The sequence below is a fragment of the Cryptotermes secundus genome, unplaced genomic scaffold (assembly GCF_002891405.2).
Source record: "Cryptotermes secundus unplaced genomic scaffold, Csec_1.0 scaffold2359, whole genome shotgun sequence".
In the NCBI taxonomy this organism is placed as follows: Eukaryota; Metazoa; Arthropoda; class Insecta; order Blattodea; family Kalotermitidae; genus Cryptotermes; species Cryptotermes secundus.
Genome location: NW_019743196.1, coordinates 29,349 through 53,504, shown reverse-complemented (window position 1 = coordinate 53,504; position 24,156 = coordinate 29,349). Strand labels below are relative to the sequence as shown.

The 24,156-nt window shown below is 40.9% G+C and overlaps 1 protein-coding gene across 1 annotated transcript; it reads left to right on the top strand.

The window, feature by feature from the left end:
- The first annotated feature begins 1,330 nt into the window (after window positions 1-1,330).
- LOC111874099 (cytochrome P450 315a1, mitochondrial) lies at window positions 1,331-17,029 on the top strand. The gene is made up of 7 exons (XM_023869322.2): window positions 1,331-1,738; window positions 10,633-10,820; window positions 11,590-11,793; window positions 13,071-13,207; window positions 14,026-14,253; window positions 15,210-15,422; window positions 16,623-17,029. Exons 1-7 carry the CDS (start codon window positions 1,401-1,403, stop codon window positions 16,731-16,733), a joined length of 1,419 nt encoding a protein of 472 aa, XP_023725090.1. The 5' UTR covers window positions 1,331-1,400; the 3' UTR covers window positions 16,734-17,029.
- The last annotated feature ends 7,127 nt before the right edge of the window (window positions 17,030-24,156 follow it).

The following is a 24,156-nucleotide window of genomic DNA, read 5'->3' as shown; positions in this document are numbered from 1 at the left end:
CCACATTTCAGCAACCCATTTCTTCTAGAACCATTTTAAGATTTTGAGATCTATTTTAGTATATTATCTTCTTACCTACCTAGTTCTTCTTAATTGTTTCTTTCTTTCTGGCATTTCCATCAAAACTTTGCATGCTTTCCTCTTCTCTCCCATGTCAGCTACATGCCCTGCCCATCACATCTTCCTTGCTTTCGCCATTCTAATTATATTTCGGAAAGAGTAAAGTCCTCATTGTACAATTTTCTCCAGTCTCTTATTATTTCATCCCTTTCGGTTCCAAATATTCTCCTGAACACCCCGTTCTCAAATAACTTCAGTCTTCGTCCTTCCCTTAATAACAGGGACCAATTTTTACACCCATAGTGGATTGATTTGTTCGGCCTCATAGTATGCACCAGTTTCCGAAATGCCGAATTTGCTACCCACTGAAGTAGGTCAAACTGTGAAGTTTACTGAAATAAAGTTTTTTTTTTTTTTTTTAAACTTTGTGTCGTGTCATGGTCAGCTGCTTGTTCACAGACAAGGCCCTACTCACGACTGAACTGCGAAAATGCCGTCTTACCCAGCGAATTCAAGGAAGTACAGTTGGCAGCTCTAAGCTCGACCTCTAGAAAAGTAATTGTTAATTTTGTTTATTACGCCGTGTAAGAGTACCTGAGTCGATCTCGCTGGCTCCGTAGTCTTGGCAGTACACTGTCTTCGTCCTGTCAAACACTGGGATCGTAGGTTCCAATCCCGCTTCGGGGTATAGTTGTCCCTGTGCTTAATTAATTAAATACTATATCACGATAATGTATAGAGGCGTGGAGGTATAGCTCCAGCATTCTTGGCCTCGGCATTAGATGGAGGTGAGTGGGCAGCTCCACGCCACGGCCGCTTTACCTCTCCGGGGAAGTAGCCCCGGTACCCACAGGATAGGAGGCTGGGTGGGCTCCAGAGTCGGTCTTGACTCTGTGGAGAAGAGAATATTCTTGACCCTGTCGGGATTCCAACCCCGGTCACATATAATGAAACACCGTTTTTAACACTCCGGGGTGATGAGAAGCTAACAAAATGTGTATCTTTTACTCTTCTTGGTTGTTGCACCGTGCAGAATGGTTGCTTAGTTTACTCTTCAACTCTGAAGATAGAGGCAGTTCTTTCTTCCGAATCATCTGTGAACTTATACCGGACTACAAGACGTCATATTCCATTACACTTAATACGGATCTTCACTGCCGGGAGAGCTTCATGAGCCTGTCACTAGAATTCTTTCTCTTGCAATGGGCATGCCCATGACAGTGGCATTCTGAAAATGGCCGTCAGGAGGCACTGAACTTTATGCGGCAGCAAGCAGCGGCGGCCGCGACCGCGACGGCCACTGTGCGCTCACTGATCACTTCTAAACAGTTCTAGTAGCTATGTGGAGGCGAGCGGTATCCAGCTGGCTCGCCAATGCACCGTCGCATCCAGCTACAGAAATTCCTTCACCTCGCGGTTTGCCGATCATTGGGACGACGTTGGATCTGATAGCGGCGGGCGGTGCGCCGAGATTGCATGAGTACGTGGACGCCAGACACCGTCAATTAGGGCCAATATATCGGGAATCTATTGGTCCTGTAAACGGTGTGTTTGTTGCTGACCCGAATGAAATGAGACGTGTGTTTACTCTTGAGGGTAAATATCCTAAACATATATTGCCTGATGCCTGGGTACTCTACAACAAGATGTACGGTTCTAAGCGAGGTCTATTTTTCATGTAAGTATCTATCACTTGTTTTGTATGGTTGTGAAAGATGGTCTCTTTTTTTTTTATTGCTAGTGGGGTGGAACTAAGTTCCTTGTACTGCGGCCACTTCTGGCCTATTGTACCAGCCCCAGATGATAGGTGATGGTGATTGTGGAGCAATTGGTGGAATGAAGATTGGCAGGGGAAACCGAAGTACTTGGAGAAAACCTACCCCAGCGCCACTTTGTGAAAGATGGTCTCTTTTTTTTTATTGCTAGTGGGGTGGAACTAAGTTCCTTGTACTGCGGCCACTTCTGGCCTATTGTACCAGCCCCAGATGATAGGTGATGGTGATTGTGGAGCAATTGGTGGAATGAAGATTGGCAGGGGAAACCGAAGTACTTGGAGAAAACCTACCCCAGCGCCACTTTGTCCACCACAGATCCCACTTGACCAGACGCGGGATCGAACCCGGGCCGCCACGGTGGGACGCCAGTGACTAACCGCTTGAGCTTTGCGCGGCCCAACCGGTCTCTTACTCTGAGGTAAAAGTAAAGTTGTCCCTGTGCTTAACTAATTAAGCACTACGCCATGAAGGCATATGGGGGGGTGGATATATAGATCTACATTTTCTTGACCTCGGCACTAGTTGGAGGTGAGCGGTCAGCTTCACGCCCTGGCCGCTTTACCTCTGGGAAAGAATTCCCGGTACCCATTGTATAGGAGGTTGTGTGGACCACAGAGACGGTCTGGACGACGTGAAAAAGGGAAAATTCTTGACCCTACCGAGACTCGAACTCCGAACTCTCGGTCATCCAGCCCGTAGCCAGTCTCTATACTGACTGAGCTATCCCGCGGAGAGTACAGACCTTAAATGGCATAGCCAGTGCAATCGAAAACATGAGGAAGCTGCGTAAACTTCTCTGTCACAAGTTTGAGAACAATTGATAGGTAAGAACAGCCCCTAACGTGACCATACCTTGTCTCTTTGCGCACGTTTTATGTTCTGAGTTGAAACAAGATCTTACCGGAAAAATCCTGGACCCGCGTCGCTTAGACACGGTAAGTTATCAGCAGGGTGTACCACTACGTGAAGTGCGTTCACCTGTGCAACCAAACAGGAAGTCAGCCAGAAGCTGAGAGGCGGTTGGGAGTCCAGTGATCGGCCTTTGAAATTCTAAAAAAGCAAAATCATCTTCTTAAAAAAACTGTTGAAGAATTTAACAGTTCTGTGCAGAAAAATCTGGAGATGCAGTAGATCATCGAGTTAAAAATTTAATAGGAACAAAATACCTTTCTTAAAATTTTTAATTTAGTAAATGTGTATCGAAGGAAGCTGACAATCAGTGTTCGATTCCCAGCAAAAACAAAAAGTTTCCTTTAGCTACTACATTTAGACATCTCTGGGAAAAATTCACTCCCAGATGTAGCGATACCGGAGGCTCTTTGCTCGAGACAGAGCGGTCGAAGGAAGAGTTCAGCTGACTCCATCTATCGCTGAAGATATGACAGCTCACTGCCTGCCTCAACCTCCCACACTTCTTCATGGCATCATGCTTAATTAAACACAAGGATAAGATTAAATATACCACAAAGCACAATCACTATTTCCTGTGCTTGTTTGAATTAAAGTAATACTGATAGAGATAAGTTAAATCTGTGTCATTGCCAGTAGAGTTTCTAGTCGTGAGTTCTGCATCTACAAGAAAAATGACAATCGTGGCTTATTTTTTTTATTGCTAGTGGGGTGGGACTAAGTTACTTGTACTGCGGCCACTTCTGGCCTATTGTACCAGCCCCAGATGATAGGTGAGGGTGATTGTGGAGCAATTGAAGGAATGCAGATTGGCAGGGGAAACCGAAGTACTCGGAGAAAACCTGCCCCAGCGCCACTTTGTCCACCACAAATCTCACTTGACCAGACCCGGGATCGAACCCGGGCCGCCGCGGTGGGAAGCCAGCGACTAACCGCTTGAGCTATGCCTCAGTCGCGCCTTACTTTATGTTCTAATATTACATACCAGAAAAGAACCGCGATAGCTCAGTCAGTATAGTGACGGGCTACTGGTTGGACGGCACAGGAATTGTTTTTTGATACCCAGCAGGGTTAAGAGATTCTTGTCTTCCTTACAACATCCAGACACGTCCTGAATTCCAGCCTCCTATATAAATGGTTCTCGGGGGCTATTTCCCTTGGGGTAACGTGGCCGGGGCTTGAAGCTGACCGTTCACCTCTATCTAGTGCCAAGGTCAAGGACAGTGGAGCTATACCACCACTCCCCCATATGTCTATATGTCTTCATGGCGTGGTGCTTAATTAAATGAGCACAGGGACAACTTTGCCTTTTACCTTATAGAATCATAAAATTCGCCATAAATTATGTTCTTTTAATGCTTACTGATACTGGAGAGTGTAGAGTTTTATAGTTTATACAGTTCAGCCGCTAGCCACTAGTCCAGACCTAACACTCCGCGCGAGTATGACCAAGGTCAACACCCTTCCTGCTTTTATGGTGGCTCAGACCTCCTTGTAAACAGTGCCAAGCATACTCCATATTTTGGACTTTGAAAATTACGTCAAGAGGAAGACAAAAAATAAAGAATTCTACACACTATCTGCATGTAATACCTTAGATGCTTACACAAGTCAATAAGGGCATTCTAACATAAAAATACATGCAAGAATTGAGGTTTTCACGGCGGTGACTATGAAGGAAGCAGTCTTCAGGGATGTGACACCGTGTAGATGTGGTGTTAACCGACGTTTCGGAGTTGCCACATTCCAGAAGACTGCTTTCTTCATAAAAATACATTCTTAAACTGATTCTTATATGCCGGGATAGCTCAGAAGGTATAAGGACAGGCTGGACTGCCGAGATTCGATTCCCGATAGAGCCAAGGGATTTTTCTCTACTCATAATGTCCAGACCGGCTCTGGGATTCACCCAACCTGCTCCTCAGTAGGTCCTGGGATGTTCTTCCCCGTGGGTAAAGCATCCGGGGAGTGAAGCTGACCTCCATCTAGTGCCGAGGTCAAGAATGTTAGAGCCGTACCTCCACCCCTCCTTACGTCTTTATGATGTGGTGCTAAATTTATTAAGCACAGGGACAACTTTAATTTTAACTTTAAATTGATTGTAACATCCTGATTCTAAACCTAAGTACACATATTTTCCATTGCCTTGTAGTATTTTTTAATAATTGAACCAGCGCATGTCTTCTTTCCCCTTTCGTTTTTCTTCTAAGGTCCTTATAATTTTATTAAACCATAACGTGAGAAAATATTTTATTTTCTTCCTCTTCTTCCCACTTTGGAGCAATGGGCTGATTTTTCAGTTTCATTAAAATTTTACAGACGGTAGGACTCCTTGGACGGGTGATCAGCTCTACCTCAACACAGGACAACACAAACACAGAATAAACACACACACCAAACATCTATGGCCTTGTATGGGATTCGAACCCACGTACCTGCCTTAAGACTGCTCGGCTACCGTGACCGGCAAAATATTTTATTACTGATCGAAAATTATTCAAATTTAAATATCACCATTAACATAAATTGCGTAGTAAGTGGCATATATGCCGCGCCATAGCTCAAGCGGCTAGTCGCATGGCTTCCCACCGCGGCGTTCCGGGTTCAATCCCGGGTCTTGTCAAGTGGGATTTGTGGTGGACAAAATAGTGCTGGGTTTTCTCCGAGTACTTCGGTTTCCCCTGCCAGTCTTCATTCTACCAAATTCTCCATCATCATAATCACCCGGGGCAGGCTACAATAGGCCAATCAGTGGCCGCCGTGCCGAGTGGTCCCAGTTGGACTCCACTTCCCACTAAGCGAATTAAAAAAATTAAGTGGCATATATATCCATATTCAAACAGTGCCGTGTAACATAATGCCTGTACGTGTCACTTTTTTTTTCGTTTTTGTGATCGGTGTACCAGATTTAATAAAAAATCTTATTTCTTACACTCTATCGGATAAAACAGTGGAAATTTGTTTCTCTGTGTTATTATAAAGTAAAGAAATGACAGCAGTTGGAACGTATATACCAAATATGGGCCTCACATAAGTTCTAGAAGAATCCATTTTTTTTACTTTGCACACCTCAGATTCTTCCAGCCGCACAATGGTCCTGGGATCGACTCAGCCTCTAGCAGAAATGAGTACCAGAAATCTTCCTGGGGGGGTAAATGGCGGCCGGCGCGTAAGGCTGACCACCTTACCGACATCTGTGAGCCCATTGCCTAGAGAAAATATGAGAGCCTCGACATCTCACAACCTTATGGGCCTCCATGGCCTCTTACAGGGATATCTTTATCTTTTTTACCTTTAGACCTCAGTATCTTTGACTACAGATGTCTCTGCTGGAGTGTCACAGATTAATGTTCCTTATCTCCTGTTAAATATTCACCATATAATTGTAATCTATGCAGTTTATTTTGTTAAGCAAATGAACATGGTATTTCTATAGCTCATATAACTCCGACAGATGCTTCCTTCTCAATGTGGAGACTCTGGTTCAATCCCGGGTGACTTCGTGTGAAATTCGTGCTGTGTGAAATGTCACTGAACTAGTTTTCTCTCTGAGTTTCTTAGTTTCCCCCCGGGTAATCATTATTCTATAATTGCTGTGCACTCATCAATGGCCGGCGTCTGAGGTATGCGCTAGCCTTGCTGAGGCAGCATATTGTCAGTACCTCGGTATTTAAATTTGTGGTTACGCCCTTGACCCAGCATTTAACTGGTTACAGCAGTGTTCCTCAGCCTTCTTCTATAAATTATCTCTTTTAATAATGTTTTTGAAGTACCCCAGTTGCTTAAAATTTTCAGACACATTTGTTTCCACCTCTGCAACATACTTGTTTAAACAATTTGATCTTAATTTGTTATTTGGAACAAATTGCCTATTAGCAATTAACTTGTCACCGTACAAAAATCTTTAATCAGTTACAACTTAAAACAAAAATTCTGGCATTTCTGTTGTCTTCACGTATCCCCAGACTTTTTTCGCTCGCCCCTAAGGGTACGCGTACCATCGAGCGAGAAACACTTCGGTACAGAGTATGGAAATTCGTTTTTAGGACAACGGCGAAGAAGAAAACGTAAGATGAGGCTACGTACATGATTAAATCAAGACTGATGGGGTGGGAACGTAGCATGAATAAGGCATGTACGAGTACACAGAATCTTGGTTGAAAAATATCAAGTATGCAGGACACATGAAAGATCGTAGGGTACTATTAAAATTAATTTTACAAAAACATTATGTATCTTTGAGCACGGATTCTATAAAAGTATGGGATTTTTGACGACCTAAGCAACTATCAGCTTGTCAAGAAAAGCTATCTGTTGTGTGGTTAACTTTTGGTTTGTTTGTTCAGGAAAAATTTCGTGGTTTATGCAAGTCAGTTAATATTTTCTTGGGGGTGAGGGGGGAAATTCAAGAAAATTATGTTGGACCTGTCATGTGGCTAGGATGGAGCGCACGAAGGTTGCATACGGAAATTGGGTAGGAGAAACGTCCACATGGAAGAGACGGAGAAAAAGATGGAAAGAAAACATCAAGATGGCTGCCAGAGGTACATGTCACTAGACTGAGAGGTGGAACTTGCCCGGAATCGTGTCCAGCCTCGAACTTTGTTATTAACCGCGTTGAACTTTCGTATGCCCTTGTTGATAAGCAAGTTCATGTAACAAAATTATGGGCCTATCTCTTCAAAGAGATCAGGGTGTTAAATTAATATTTAAGGTTTAACTAAATCGTTTTATCTGAAGGTTTTTTATTTGGTGTTGAATGTGGATGGAAATATGGCCGTCAAAGGTGTCGGGTCAGGATTTATGTAGTGATGCTAGCTTATTTCACGCACTATCCAGGCGTGTACTGTAGAGACAAGAAACCCTGTCACGATAGAAGGTAGCTTGGACGAAATTCGAACCAGATTCCTCCTGGTTAGAAGACTGAAGAGTCAGCCCTGCAACGAAATAGCAATACATCTGGCAGGACACCAATACGTGGTGTGTAACACCGCGTTTTCCTTACACTGAAACATCCGGGGTGCCCTATCCGATGTAGTGGCCAGGCTAAGGATTGGACCATCGATGGGTCGGTGTTGAATTCTCGGTAGGAGCGTCCAGACAAATTGTGGGGCACACCCAGCCTCCTATCCAGTGGGTAAAGTAAAAAAGAAGTAAAGGTATCCCTGTGACAGGCCGTGGAGGCCCATAGGATTGTGAAGTGTTGAGGTTCCCACATTTTCTAGACAATCGGCTCATAGATGGCGGCTAAGTTAGCCCTACGCGCCGGCCGCCCTTTACCTCCAATAATATTCCTGGTACTCATTTCTGTTAGAGGCTGAGTCGACCCCAGGGCCATAGTGCTGCTGGAAGTATTAGGTCAATTGAAAAAAGAAAAATCCAATGACCTCATCGGGACTTGAACCGACGACCTTCCGGCTTGTAGCATAGTGCCTCAACCAACTACACTACCGCGTGCCTATCCAGTGGGTACCAGTGCCTTTATCCCTGGAAGTAAAGCGGCTGAGGACATTAAGTTGACCACTCTTCCGCCACCTGGCGCCGAGGTTAAGAATCCTTTAAGCTGTACCACCACTGTCCCGTACGTCTTCGTGGTATGGCGATTAATTAAGCACAAGACACAATTCTATGCCATGTATTCTGAGATATTGACTGCGTCGTGTAGTAAGTCACAGATAAATCGACATCTGTCTTCGAGGTATCGATGAAATATAATATCCGTTTATATTACGATCAGCAAGTCCGATATCAGTGTCTCCATATCCTGTGAACGCGAATGTGAAGTGTGAATAATGCAGTGAACCATCGTAGCTCTTCTTATACTCATGGGAATTGACCTACAGCGGTCAAGGTGACCCCAAACATGTAAAATAATATTAATGCCTTCTACTGTGAAACATCTGAATTTATAAAACAATAGTTAATATTAATACAGCTATTTTAAAGGGGTACGAGGTAGTGTAGTTGGTTGAGGCACTATGCTACAAGCCGGAAGGTTGCGAGTTCGGTTCCCGATTTCAATAGTTGTTTTTAAATTTACCTAACTCTTCCAGCCGCACTGTGGCCTTGGTTCCCCTAAGCTTCTGACAGACATGAGTACCAGGAATCTTCCTGGGTGGTAAAGGGCGGCCGGGGCGTAAGGCTGACAAACTTACCGCCATCTGTGAGCCGAATGTCTAGAGAAAATGTGGGAGCCTCGATGCCTCACAATCCTGTGGGCCTCCACAGCCCGTTACAGAGATAGCTTTACCTTTTACCTTGAGCGTTATTTACAAAAATGTAGAATTATCTTAGACAACTGATTTTGAGGGAGATGAAAAATGCTCGTCTCTCAAGGAAGGGTGTACGGACCTTCAGTTATTCCTCGTTACTATTTCACAGTAAGTAAATTAAGTTGACCCAGGTAATTAATTAATTAATACCATACCATAAAGGCGTATGGGGGAGTGGAGATATAGCTCAACCATTCTTGATCTCGGTACTAGATCGAGGTGAGTGGTCAGCTTCACGTCTTGGCCGCTTTACCCCAGAGGAAAGACCCCCCCCCTGGCATGCATTGTGTAGGCTCCAGGGCCGGTCTGAATGCTGTGGAGTAAAGACAAATCCCTTGCCCCTTTCAGGAATTGAACCCCGGCCGCCCAGCCTAAAACCCGGCGCTATACCGGCTCTATGACGTATAAACACTAAAACTGGTATTAAGGAGATACTTACTCGCTAAATATACTATCTTAATTTGGGGTACTTGTTGTACTCTCCGGTTTATTTCTCGATGTGAACCATGGCTGGCACTTCGAGATACTCTTTGCCTGCTTCCTTTGAATTCATACGGCTGAGTATGCATGATACTGTGTGATCTCTCGTTTGAAACACCGCTGGCTGTTACTCCTGTAACACAATGCCATGAATTTGTATTTTTTTAAATTATATTTGTAGAATTCAATGCAAGTTTATGTTGTAATCTCAATGTTCCTATTGTGAGTGCAGACATCCACGTAATTTATGGCCTTAACGCTGACTGTTGAAAGCTGACAGAGATAAAAATGAATACAATTGAATGCAAGCCAGAAACTTGTTCTCTAATTTCGCAGGTCTTATTTCTGTTCTTTGTATCGGCGTGAATGTTTGTATTGTTGGCAGCCTTTTTGTATTATTTTTTATTCTCTATCCCCCCCCCCCTTTCCTACAACCCTATTAGGTCTTCGTCTCGTTTTCCGGAACCTCCGTTCCAGCGCCTTCGGCGGTCAAATATTGGCTTTCGTTAATTTTCCATTTTTAGGTTTTTTTTTCTGTACTGTCAAGACTCCTGACTTTTTGTTTACCTTGGCACCTTCTGTCTTGCAGCATATCAAAGAATAGAAGTAAAAAGGTAAGCGAAACTGATTGGAAATTTGGGAAAATATGGAATTCCCCATCTCCAAGCATCATTAAGCCTGGGGCCACACGAGCGGACAAAAAGCGTCCCTTGTAACGAACGTCGTGACGTCCGTTGTAGAAATAAACAAGAGAGTCGAATGCTACGCTTTCTTTTGGCTCCATTTCAGACAAAAAACTACGCACCACACCTACGTCCGTCATAAAGTACGTTCTTTGCAACGGACGTACTTCGTGCGCTCGTGTGGCCCCAGCCTAACATGTACTCGTATGTGAGGAACGACGAACGAACTCAATGCTATTCTTAACCACGGCAGGAGAGCAAAAGTTAGTGGTTAGCTTTACGCTTCGGCTCCTTTTCCTTGTTAACTGACATGTCAGTTCGTACAGGAATTGCACAGTTTTGCAGACATGTTGATGTTTAATATATTAGCACAGTTTTACAGAGTGACGTTGATTTTTGCAGTGTCCTTGTTTCGCAATCGATTTCACGACTTTAAGCTTTGACTGTTGGCAGGAACGGTGAGGAATGGCTACATTTCCGACGTATCATGAACAGACACTGGCTAATGCCAGGCAGTGGATACGAAGTGATTGGACCGTGCGACTTCGTGGCCACCGAACTCGTTGACCGATGGACGAGGAAGTACAACGGCCGGGAAGTCATCGGCTTGGAGAGCGAGTTGTACCGATGGGCTATCAAGAGTGAGTTTCTTATTAAACGCAGATATATTGTGCTCTCATGCCATGGTAGACACCAGGGCCTTCTTCAAAAGGGTGGTGCAGCCAATTTTCTAAGTAGACAGCCGGTGGGCCGCGCCGTAGCTCAAGCGGTTAGTCGCTGGCTTCCCACCGTGGCGGTCCGGGTTCGATCCCGGGTCTGGTCAAGTGGGATTTGTGGTGGACAAAGTGGCGCTGGGGCAGGTTTTCTCCTAGTACTTCGGTTTCCCTTGCAATCTTCATTCCACCAATTGCTCCACAATCACCCTCACCTATCATCTGGGGCTGGTACAATAGGCCAGAAGTGGCCACAGTACAAGGGCCTAGCAATAAAAAAAAAAGTAGACAGCCAGTTTTCCAAGAGGAGCAGCCAGTTTTCTAATTGGGGCAGCTTTCCAAGTGGGGCAGCCAGTGTTCCAAGTGGGACAGCCACCCGCCATGGTGGGAAGCCAGCGACTGACTGCTTGAGCTATGGCACAGCCATACATGGACCCTTAGATAAAGTGATACATAGAACAAACCAAACTAAGCCAAAATCAAAATGGCTTGATAAAAATTGGTGCACAATACCAAATTATTAAAGTTGTTATTACGGGACAGACTGGCATGAAATAATGTATGGTTTTCAAATTCCAGTTTTCTAGAGTTTATATGAATGTGTTTAGAAATGTTTACTTCTACATGCACCTATTTCCTGTAGCTGAGAATAAACTGTTTTCACAACCTTATGGCAAAGCACCTTTATGTTTTGCAGTAACAGTAGCAGTGCTGATGGGAGACAAATATTCGAAGAATCAGCAGCGAATTGAAGACATGGTGGAACATTTCACATCCTTTATTCGCCTCATTTTCCAGGAAAGTGCACGCTTGTCCCTCATCCCAGCAACAGTCGCAGAGTTCCTTAAAATTCCAGCATGGAGGAATTTTGTTTCAGCTGTTGATGAAGCCCTTGCCGTAGGTGAGAAGTTCAGCAGTTTTACATATTTCTGTACTGATATGTGTAATACTGGAACACACCTGTTCGTCTTTTCTATTTGTGGGAAGAGAAATAATTTCGTAAATGTAAAGCAAAAATAATTGTGTTGCATTTTTACATAATAAGCAAAATTTGTAATTGATTACCAGTTTTATATTTAAAATTTGAAGTTCTCAAGATAGTGGCTATGAAGATTATAGTCATCTGGGATGTGACGCCTTGCAGTTTGGTACATAGGTACTACTGTTTCAGATGAATCATCTGCCTTCATCTTCAGGGTACAAACCCACTGAAGAGAAAGGCAGCAGTTTCTCTGAAACGTTTTTAGATCTGACCTCTGGCTTATGTGCCACTAGATGTGTTACTGGAAGCAGCAGCATATTGCTTGCAGCGTATTGTCGGAAGAAGGGAGGGTAATGCGCTTAAGGAAGGTCACGTTATATATGACCAACAGACACTACAATCCTTATCTCAGTTTACTTGACCTCACCCACTTCACAGAGTATTAAGAATGGTTGGCCAAGTCTGAAAACGTGGATGGTAAAAGATTACATGGCCAGATCTAAAACACAAACACTAAAAGACAATATGGTGTCACAACTTAGAAGTACACAATCTGAACAATAACCACTGTGTATTTAGCATCTCTTATTCACAGTCTTATGTGCAACACCACTCCCCACAGAACTTGTTAACTTTGAAAGTGTTAAAGGTTTAAAAGCTCACTACATGTTTAGGCCAATGTGGCCTTCATCAGGTGTTAAAATCTTTTTGATGAGGAAAGTGCTGTCTTCTGTTGTTAATAAATATGCAAGTCTCTTTGATGTGCTCGTGTGTTTGTAACATGTATGAATTTCCTCTTAGGATTCATGTATGTGAAGTTTTCTATATGTCATGTGATTACCTATTTGTGTACTTACTGAGTTGGTGCAGTGTGTTCTTCCTTTCTGTGCGTTTTGCTGTGTGTATGTATAACAAGAAGAACCAGTCAACTCAGCAGAACATTCAGGAACAAGACACAGCATACTTAAGATTTTACTGTACAGAGGGATGTAATTTGGTATGGTTCATGTGTGTTTTGGGATATGTTAATGTAACTGTATAGCATTTTCCTCCAGCATGTGAGTAATCTCTTTACTGACTGGGCTGTCCTGCTTTGTACAAACTTCTCCAGTGAAATATAAATGGAAGTTTTAATGTGTTTCATCTGATGTAGTTTTTGGAAAGGTATCATAAAGAGAAATATTTTATGCTTGCAGCAAACAGTCTGATCTCTGTGCTTATGCCTGAATGTCAGAATGGTGAAGGATTACTGGGTGCCCTGTTGGCAGAGGAAATAGAACACAACGATGTTGTCCGCATTATGGTTGATCTCTGCATAGCAGCAGGAGACACAGTAAGTGACTGGCAGTGACAGATTTAGGGCTAAACAGCTAATTGGGATCATTTATGGACTTGCTTGCTTACCAGGCTGTACATAGTAATTATTTTTGGACTTCTGGCTTGACTGCATATTAGACTAGTAAATATCTCTATATAACTGTATTTTATAGACTAATTTACTCATTTTAAAAGAAATTAAGCAATCATAAACTCTGCAATTATGAAATTTGAGGGCTGTCTGTACCTTTCTTTTGCAGTGAATTATTTCTAAAGATATTTTTGCTGTAAAAGATAATTTTTGATGTGTGGTATTTTATGAGGAATATCAAGATTCTCAGAACTCTTAGCTACATGTACGTCAAATTTCATAACTGTAGAGCTTAAGTTACTTACAGATGTATGTTTAAATTTTATGAGTGATTAAGTGAATTTTTGTTTCAAAGATATTAATGCCATTTAATATCTGATTACTATTATTCTAGGTATATTTTAATATCTTTTGGTTGTACTGTTTGTCGGAGTAGGAGAACATTTTGACACTCAGTACAAAATATTTAATGTCAATGGTGTCTTGAAGGAGAATGAATCCTTAGAGATGAAAATAATTTCACATAGACCATTTTCGTCTGGTTTGTTCCATTTATCTCAAAATTGTCAGTCCATTGGGATATAAATATGATATAGATAGATATAGATATCATATAGAATTGCAGCATAATATTTATCAAAATTGTAATATTCCTCTTTCAAACAACTTGCCTTATTTCATACCTTTTTTGCCTTTGCATAACTGTTCTCCCTGTTTCTCTTACTCATGGTCTGTTCCAACAGATTGCCAGCAGCATACAATGGATGATGTATTTGCTTGCCAGAAATCCAGACTTGCAAGATGAATTGAATGCAGAGTTGCTGGAAGTGCACAGACCTGAAGACATTGTACAACTTCCCCTGGTGCGTGGTACGATGAGGGAAGCTCTCCGTCTTTATCCTGTTGCTCCATTCCTCTCACGATATATGCCTGAGGACAGCATGATTGGAGGTTATCGTGTTCCATCAGGGGTTAGTATAAGCACTTTATATGTACCATAGTTTTCTTTCACCAACTTCCATTATTCTACACAAGAGAAGACTCCAGAAATACAATTTATTTCTATTAGGCACTTGACAAACTTCAGTCACCCATAGTCCTGCAGCATTCTTCAGGGAAGTGTTATTAAAATATTAAGAACAAGGAACAACTGTTCTATGCTACTGAATTTGTTTCTTGCACCTCACATATGATAATAAATATTTTGTTTAATTCTTTAAAAACTGAATCTTGAAGGACCCGAAGGCACTGTCAGAATGAGTTATTTTTCACAGTAAGCTTGTGAGAGTCATGATCCAAAGAAAAATAAAGATTTGACATGCCTCCACACTTTGCAGGGGCATTCAAAGTGGAAAACACTGGGTGTATTCATATTTCATGAAGAACTTGTGACAATGCACAAGTACTCCACACTCAAAAAGAGGTTAAGTTTTTAATGGAACAGAAGAGACTATATTTACATTCCCTAGATCCTTCATAGTGCCAAGCCAAGGATGTCAACAGTGTTATACGATTGCAATACTTAACACTAATACAAATGTAATTACTTAGCTGTTACAGCTATTTACAGAATCTTGTTAGAATATTGTATTATACAGAGAAAAATAATGATACCAAAGAAATATTTTCTTCATACATATTGACAGTTTTCAAGTAAAGAAATTCTTCTACAAACTGAGAATTAGAATTAGGCTTATATTTTATTTACATTTACATTTACGTATACATTTACAGAGTGTGGCTAAGCCCCAGAGATGTAAGACCTGTAAACCAAGACTAAAAGTCTGGCTGCAATTACTTGACAGAGACAAGTGGGCAGTCACATTTCTGAGGCATTTTAAAGTATATGAGCATTGACGATGTAAACATAATTCACTACTGAAATATTTATGGAACTAGTTTCAGATCTTCTTTATTTTTCCATTAGGACCTCATCTTACTATCAATATACACAAGTGGCCATGATGCTAGGAATTTCCCAGAGCCAGATAGGTTCTGGCCCCAGCGTTGGACCCGTGATGCTGATGGTAACTACAAGGGTGTCTCTAACCCATTTGCTTCTTTGCCATTTGCTATGGGTGCCAGATCCTGCATTGGACGCAGAATTGCAGAAACACAACTCACACTCACTGTGGCAAAGGTGAAGCATACTAATAAAAAGAACAGTAAAATTTTACCTCTACATTTAACACTATTAGTGGTGAGACATAGGTTTCAGCTCATCTTGAATACATAAATAAACTGAGGAAGTAATAGAGTGACATCTGCTAATATTAATGTGTGACCTTTCTGCAAAGTGCATAAAAGGAACTCATAATGGGGAGTAGAAATCTGCCCATCTACATTTTGTTTCAGAAATCATGAGATGCTTACCATAATATTTTACATTACAAGAAGTTCTCATTCAAATGTAGGTAATTGTGACTGATACCAATCAGTTGTGTTCCCTGCTTTACATGAAGCCAAAACCGAACTGTATCAGATTTCTCAAAAATGGGTAGTCATAAAAAGAATTTAACACATGATGTAATATATATGTTTCATTTAAGATCTACAGCTTTTATACGAACGATTTTTTTATGGTGAGTATTTAATGAAAAAAAAATCCCAACTTCATGTAGTTTGCTGTTTGTAATGTGATTCGCTTTGCAATAATAGACTTTTATCTGCATTCACTGAACACCAGTGTCAGTGCAGTATTCTAAGTTTTGTTAGGTTTTATAATTTTTGTTAGGAACATTGATTCAATTTCTATTTAACAAGAAATGTGAGAACTACTTGTAGAAATTCTGGTATAGAAGTTGATAAACATTAAACTAAAATCATGAAAGTCTGGTTCTTATATAACTGAAAACATAACCACATATATGTGTTCTGACTATAATTCAGCTAATGACCAACAGGAAGATCGCCATTGTTTACTTTAGGAAGCAACTGAACCTAAAAAATACTCTGTTTTGACAATTTGCTGAATTTTTAATGCTAAAAAAAGTGGCATATATGATTATTGAAGGGTTCCAAAATTTGTATTTTCTTCTTATTATATACAGTATCATATGAAGTTGCAGCAAAGTGTGACAAATACTAAAACCTGCCTAAAGATTCACAAAAATGTGTTATACAACACTGCAGATTAGTTACAGAAATTTTTCAGCAAATTCAGGAGTAATTAGATTGGAATTTGTGCATAAAGTGTAAAAAAAATTACTGTTTTAATTTCTGGGATTTTAAGCCCCATAAATCACATAAAAATGCTTCCAAAAATATAAATTCTATATTCTCTTATCAGTTTGCATGTTTTGAGATATTTTAAATATATTTGGTTATTCTGTTGTTACAGGTAATACAAAAATTCAAGCTGGAGCTGATAGAAAAGAAACCAGTTGATATGATGTTACGTCTTGTAGCAGTGCCATCACGCCCTGTTAGACTCTGGCTTACAGAACGATGAAAGTTTTAAAACAGACTCAGCTGGCTAGAACTGTACGAGTATAAACCAAAGTTACCACAATCTGCATCCAGCTGTTTGAGAATAGCAGTTTATTTCAGAGAGAAAAATTTCAAAGGGATTCTAAAAAGTGCTCTTGTCTGCTTTTTTAAATTTTAAATGTGGTCAGTTTCATGAACAATTGGTCACTATTTGTGATATTGATTTGATACTCATAAAATGCTTTATACAGTATATACAACAGAAGTCATGGTGAATGTACATGTATTATAGATCTTTAATAGAAAGAATTATACATATATATTTTATTTAATAGCTGTAGGAAATATTTTCTTACACAATATAGTTTTTATAAATAAGTACAAAGAAATCTATAGGCTTCTGGGAGGGACACATGCTCTTCGTATCAACTTCATCGAGTATGTTCAGACCCACAGCACAACAAACAAGCCCAGAGGCCAACAGATCACAAACAAAAGGCCCAAAATCACAGCCAGTGTTGTAAATGCTCCATGTAGCAGCCTCCGTAGTCTAGGGGTAACGTTCCCACCTCATGACTCAAGGTACGCGGGTTCAAAAACCCGGCGGAGGTCATGGAATTTTTAAGGGCGGAAAAATTCAGGGAACAAGTCCTCCGGGAGGGACTTTAAGCCGTGGGTCCCGTGTCGTAGATTTACGCCACGTAAAAGAACCTCATGTCTCTAGGAGACCTCTGAGCAAAATTAGGCCAAGTTTCCCACCCAAGCAGTTTCCAATTCCTCCGGTAGATTGGGGGAAGTATCAGGTACAACTGCCAGAGGAGGGGGGGGCCTCTCTGACAGAAAGGGACTAAAGTATTAGATACCACTGCCAAGTAGAGGGTAGAAACCTTGCTGGCAGATAGGGACTTGGAACCCCTGCCAGAGGAGGGACAACCTCGCTGACAGAAAGGGACTAACTATTAGATACCACTGCTAGTAAGAGGTTGGAACCTCACTGGCAGAAAGGGGCTGATAGTAAGCACCAGAACCGGTAGGGTATGGAGACAGTAGAAATTAAAGGGGGACGCACAATGGACCAGTAACCGGTCTAAGTGCATGGGGAAACCCACCCCCTCAATACGGAATACGGAAATACTCCAAGTTGTTACACACACATTCCTGGCACCTCCATGAAAATAATGAACTAAGGTTCCTTTCCAGAAATAACAGCAAATCTTGAATACCAACAGAAATGTGTGCCACCATTTTCTCATTATTTTTCACATGACTATCGTGCAAGACCACTGATTTCAATATGTAATGCTTCTGAGACATTGAACGCAAGAAATGTGACTGAATGTTTAATAGAGTGGCAGATTCTTAGGATTAAAGTCATTGGGCACATAATATATAACCTTGCTTTTTGGTAGCTATTCAATAATATGTGAGTATTAGGGCAGTGTTGTGCAGAAAGTGTAATATATATAGGTTAATGGCCTGTCAACTATGCCATAAGTCCGAATGTGTGTAGAAAACTCGCTGTGAGCACCATGCGTCCTTCCAACCAGACCAGCCTAACAGTTAGTGGCAGGCTCTCAGGTAATCTCCATGCTGTATCATTCAGCTGTATTCACATCAAAGTCCCACTCTATTATGAGATATTCAAACAAGCTATGCAAGAAATGTTAAGTGTAACAATGATCACATCACAAGAATAACCGTTTTTACTTCAGTAATGATTCTTTTTGTTAAATGGAAGGCGACCCCTTCTCAACCTCAGAACAATGTCACCAGTTCATATGTTAAAAAGTATTTTGTGAGATGTACATCCATTTTAAAAGTCATCCTATATGTGACTTCATAATTTTCATTCCTTCAGTATGCAACAATTTGACAAAATTGTGAAAACTTTGGCCATTATATACACAGCATTATTCCATATTGTATGAAGGAAGTTGGGGAGGGCACGAGTGCGCATTTCACAGTGTTCGACTAGGTTCATTATATATTAGGTAATAAATGAATTTAAAGTACATGCCAAGTTTTAGCCATTCATACAGGAAGCTGCCAACTCCTTACAAACTTGAACAATCCACATGCCACCATTCCAGACAGTTTTCACGCTGGATCCAGTCACCCTCAGAAGTCTCTCCACATCCATACAAGCAGCTGATGAAGATGTTGAGATAGATGGCATCGGAAGGCTCAGTTTTCTCCTTGCCCTATTTTTTGACTTCAGACCTCCAGATATTTTTCGTGCTGCTTCCAGTACTTTCAGTTACCACTCTTCCCTTCCTTTCATTTTACTTTCTTCTCTTTTTATTTACTTTTGATAAACTTTTTTATGATGTTCCAGGCAAAATTTCTGACTCTTGAGATTTTCTCTTGCATTATTTGCCTTCCACAGAAGCTTTTTGCGGTGGGTTTAATTTCATCTATGCTAGTGCAAGTATTACTTTCTGGTAGTAGCTATATTATCGGGTGTTGGTAGAGAAGCAGTTGTAGGCAGATGAAGGCCATCGACACAAAGGGGAGAGCCAATATTTGAATGCTCATTTTCGGTCCTTTCCAAAGTTTCATCGGGCATCTTATCTTGGCTAGTGATCTCAGGTGGACTTAATCTGATATATTTAGACTGTAAGGGTAAATTCCAGTAGCTGCAAAAGCATGTTCGGCCCTGATAACCAGTGCTGCATCCATGCTCTTGGTCACCCTCCTCATGTGCACTCTTTGCCCCTTCTGATGTATTTCATGAAATCAGCCCTGAGTGGCAACACACTTCAGATCCACAGCTTACCACTGTGAGGTTAGAGACTATATGAATCAAACTTTACATTGTATGATAATATGATTTCCTGTAATACTGCATGTTTCAGTGTCAAAGCTAATCTAATTCTCCCAGAATATAACAAAGGAAATCAGGGAGGAAAAAACCCTGAAATTTACATCATACATACACACATGAAATCTTTACAACAATTGTGTCACAATTCTTTGTAGCAGCAGACCAGCCCTGAATAGCTACACTTTGACACTCTTCCACCTCAAGCTGCCAGCAGGTGAAAAACTGTCCTCAACACTGTTACATGCCTCGCACTTTTTGACACTTGCCCAGTGGGTCTAATAAAACAAAAAATGTTTGAAGAATGATGTTTTGTTAACATAAAAAGATTGAATAACTGATAAATGTATAAGTAAGAACATGAAATATATTTCATAAAATATTCACCATCATTGGAAATTTAATGTCTTAAGTTTCAGTTAGTAAAAATTCCCCTGTATATTACGGAACCCTAGCTTTCATTATTGGCTTCATGTGAGCGTGCCACTGGACCCTGTTTTGAACCAGATCAATCCAGTCCACATCTACATATCCCATTTCCTTAAAGTCTTTAGTATAATCCTACCATATGCTTGGGTCCTTAGGTCTTTCCAAAGAATCTGTTCAAACTTAAGTCCTAACTAATATTACATAAAATCCTTTCTCATGCCATGTGCAGCATTTTGGCGCATATATTATCTACCATTAATAGCTAACGTTGATTGTGCTCACGATATATCAACCGGTTTTCGTACCGCAAAGTAGTATGATATGAAGGTTGATATTTTCCGATTTCCATTTTCAAGTTAACAGAAGCATTAAAATTTTGCGCCTAGATTCTATGTAACGTGCCGGGATAACAAAATATTTTGAGAGCTTTTCAACAAAGTTTATCACATCAACGGAACTACAATTTCCATCTTTCTGTACACGGACGAACCGGTGCTGTCATCTATTGGCAGTAGGCGGTAATAGTTACCTAGAAGGCAAATGGTATTAAGGGTTATAGGGGAAAGTTTTTATTGTAGAAAAAATATTGTAAATACAAAAAGGCCTAGGCAATACCTATCCGGCCTTCTGTAGTACATGCTTATTAATATCGTATTCTATAATAGCGGTAACCCCGCGATTCTTAATATAAATCTTAACTTAAAGCTGAGATTCATAGGTTTTTTTTTCTTCCTATGACTCCCAGAGCACAAAGGAACTTCTGCCATCTCTACGCCTTCGGATGGAACTAGATAGTCAGAACCAATCACAATACAGCTATTGCAATATATCGAATCGCATATGTGGCCTCTAATACGAATCCTTTCGGATGACAAGACGGGTCTCTATCCTTTCTCACTTGTCACAGTCAATTACTTTCTATATTTCGTCCTTCCACCTCTAAACTACATGTCACAACCTTTACAACTATACATATATACTGCACATGTCTTTATTGTCAATATTTATAAGCCCCCTGTCAGTCCACAACAGATCTGTCTTATTTTCATTCGCTCACGCTAGACCGATAATTTAGTCACCTCAACGATCATACACAGTGTAATCTTCACCGCCGCAAAATTTTAGCCTCGCTTTTTGTTGGGTTTCGCCTTATCCAGTATTCCGAACATTTGCATTTTCACGATCTTCTGTGGCTTCTGGTTGCTGGCCGCTCTACGCCTTGGGATATTGCTGTTGTTGCGGGGAACCTTGTTTTCTAAGCGCTCCACTTTCGAAACTTAGGTATTTGCCGCAAATCCCAAGGCAAGCATACGACATTTCAGACACAAATAATGCTCTGTGGACGGTACATTTCATCTTAGAGCTTAATCGCTCACTTTTCAATGAAGTACATGCTCTAATAAATGTTGTGAAGGCATTGGCTTCGAAAATTTATGTATCTAATCCTCTTACTGAAAATTATACAGATGTTCTACATACTCACGAAGGGGTTCTTCGTCCGTTCAATATGAGATGACACTCAACTGATCTAACTCTCTTGACATAATATTTCATTTCTTTTGTTCCAGCTCTCACACTGCGTCTCAATCGCATCCAGACCTCGCTGCAGCGTTCTAAGAACATACCCTTCTTTGCTCTCAGTCGAATATACATAGGTGTCAGCAGCAAACACCTAGATATACACTAGTATTTTTGAGGGGGGAGGGGAGGTTCATTTATATACATACGTTGTACAATGCATGGCACCCCTTTTCTCTTGGTGTAAACGTTTTGCCTTTGACCGAAACTCTGAATTTTCTCGTGGCACTAACAGACTTCATTATACGTACTAACGGAAGTTTTAATTTGGACTTATACGCACTGTTGTATGTTGTATGGGCTGTAGAGAAATCTCTACTGTGTCTTATAGCCGCCCACCTGTAAATTTACGGCCATGAAATTCATTATTGCCTACAGGTACCGAACCTTACCGCCATCTTTGAGTCAATTGTCTAGATAGTGTGGGACCCTCAACGTCTCACAACCCTATGGGCCTTCACGGCCTGGTACAGGGATAGCTTTACTTTTACTTACCGAATTCTACATTGATGGCACACATCAGGACCAAGTTCATTGTGCTGACTCCCTGCAAACAGCCGCTCAGTGCCCAAAGAAATTGCCATTTCATGGAACCTGCAACCTCACTGCATTGTTTTCACAGAAGTCATTGGCCTTTCTTCTCAACTACACGACTCCTGCACTATCTTCCCGGGCCTCATCATGTGGGATTTGTGGTGGACACAATGTGGTGCTTGGACAGATTTTCTCCAAATACTTCGATTTCCCCTGCCAATCTTCGTTCCACCAACTGCTCTACAATCACCATCATCTAGGATTGGTGCAATAAGCTACAACTAGCCAAAGTACCAAATGGTCTCTCACTCCAATAAAAATAATAATAAAAGAATCCTGTCCACACCACGCCCCCTTGGCTCCATTTCTCCCAACATCCATCTAAATATTCTATTTGTATCCCCAACAGATCCTTCAATTTATCCTACCAAAATACCCTTTGTATTCCTCTCCTGTGACTAACATGCCCTTGGTTCTTTACTGTTGTTATCTTCAAGTAATTGAATTTCAATCGAGAATTGTGTGGGAAATTGTTTTCTGATACACATGTGTCTTGTTTATGTGTAGGTAAGAATGAAGAGGCATTACTTTATAATTGACTCGCAAAGTTCAGGCTATCCACCTCAGTGTGGAGCAGAATCCGTATCAGGATTGAATGTGGGTACGACTATTTATGTAATTTCTCTACCTGTTTCATTTTTGTTACATTGTTATTCACTTCTGTTGTTATAGGTGTATTCTTTCTCTTGCTTTTGCCATATAATGCTACCTGTACTGAACTGGTGAACATGAACATAAGATTTTCAATAGTAATTGCATTTCTTTAACATATATTATTAATTTTTGCTATATAATTGTATCCAGTACTGAACTGGAAGATGAATAGATACCAGATTTTCAGCATTCATTATATTTCTTTAAGATATGTTATTATTTCCTCCATATTATTCTACCCAGTACTGAACTGGTGAAGACGAATATATCAGATTTCCTTATTCCATTAAATGCAGTCTTAATCTTGTTGACTAGAGTGTATTTCACATTCTTGAATTCCATCATTCTAGTGAAAATATTAAATTGGAACATGAGTATTGTTGCTTACAATACATGATTTATAATATTTAAATGTAACGGAAAAACTGTGTTCTGTATGGCTTTCAAGTGTAAGTTATGAGGAAATAATGGGGTTTAATACATGTATCTCTGATGGAAACAGAATTATCTTTCAAGTTTCCCCTCCCTCAGCTTTCCTAAATACAAGTATTCCATGTATGTTACAGTTCACAATGTTCAGTGCCTTTGGTTAAAGAGGTGTTTCATGTGCAAGAAATGTTATGACTTTCCAGGCACTGGTGACAAACTTTCTCCAGATAAATACGTAATTTGCAACGTAATCTCTTGTACTCCAGAGCTGCAGAGGCTCCTATTCCGTTGTTATGTTTTTTTTTAAAAGGGTGGGGACCAAGTTTAATGGCACTTCACTCAAATCGAACCCAAAGGATGTGAGTGAAGTGATACTGAACTTACTCATGGAGCTGAGCCCTTCTTGAGAACCCGCCAATTGTGCAGCCACTCAAGAATTTTTCAGCCTTTTATGGAACCTGAAGGTTCACTACTGTGTTCACAAGAGCCTTCCACTGGTCCCTATCATGAGCCAGATCAATCCAATCCATACCATACCATCCTTTTTCTCTAGGATACATTTTAATATTGTCCACCCACCAACACCTTGGACTTCGCAGTAGCCTCTTTCCTTCTGGCTTTCCCACCAATATCCTATATGCATTCCTCGCCTCCCCCATTCGTGCTACATGCCATGCCAACTTCATCCTCCTTGACTAATGATATTAAACACAGTTAAAAAATAGAAATAGGTTGGGGGGGGTACCTTTGTAGTACAAGAGATCTGGTTGTAAAAGTATTTATTGCTATTCTAGCGAACAAGGCATTGTTTGGGGGGGGAGCACTCAAAATAGCATACTTTCTTACCGATTGTACTCTCGGCCCTGTCGGTCATTTTAAATTTAGTTAATGTAGCATGTAGAGATGGCAGCAGCATATCACCATGGTGTCATGGCGGCCA

Coding starts and splice junctions, on each gene's coding strand:
- LOC111874099 (XM_023869322.2), top strand. CDS start 1,401: ATGTGGAGGCGAGCGGTATCCAGCTGGCTCGCCAATGCACCGTCGCAT. Junction 14,254..15,209: donor GTTATCGTGTTCCATCAGGG/GTTAGTATAAGC, acceptor TTTTTCCATTAG/GACCTCATCTTACTATCAAT. Junction 15,423..16,622: donor TCACACTCACTGTGGCAAAG/GTGAAGCATACT, acceptor CTGTTGTTACAG/GTAATACAAAAATTCAAGCT.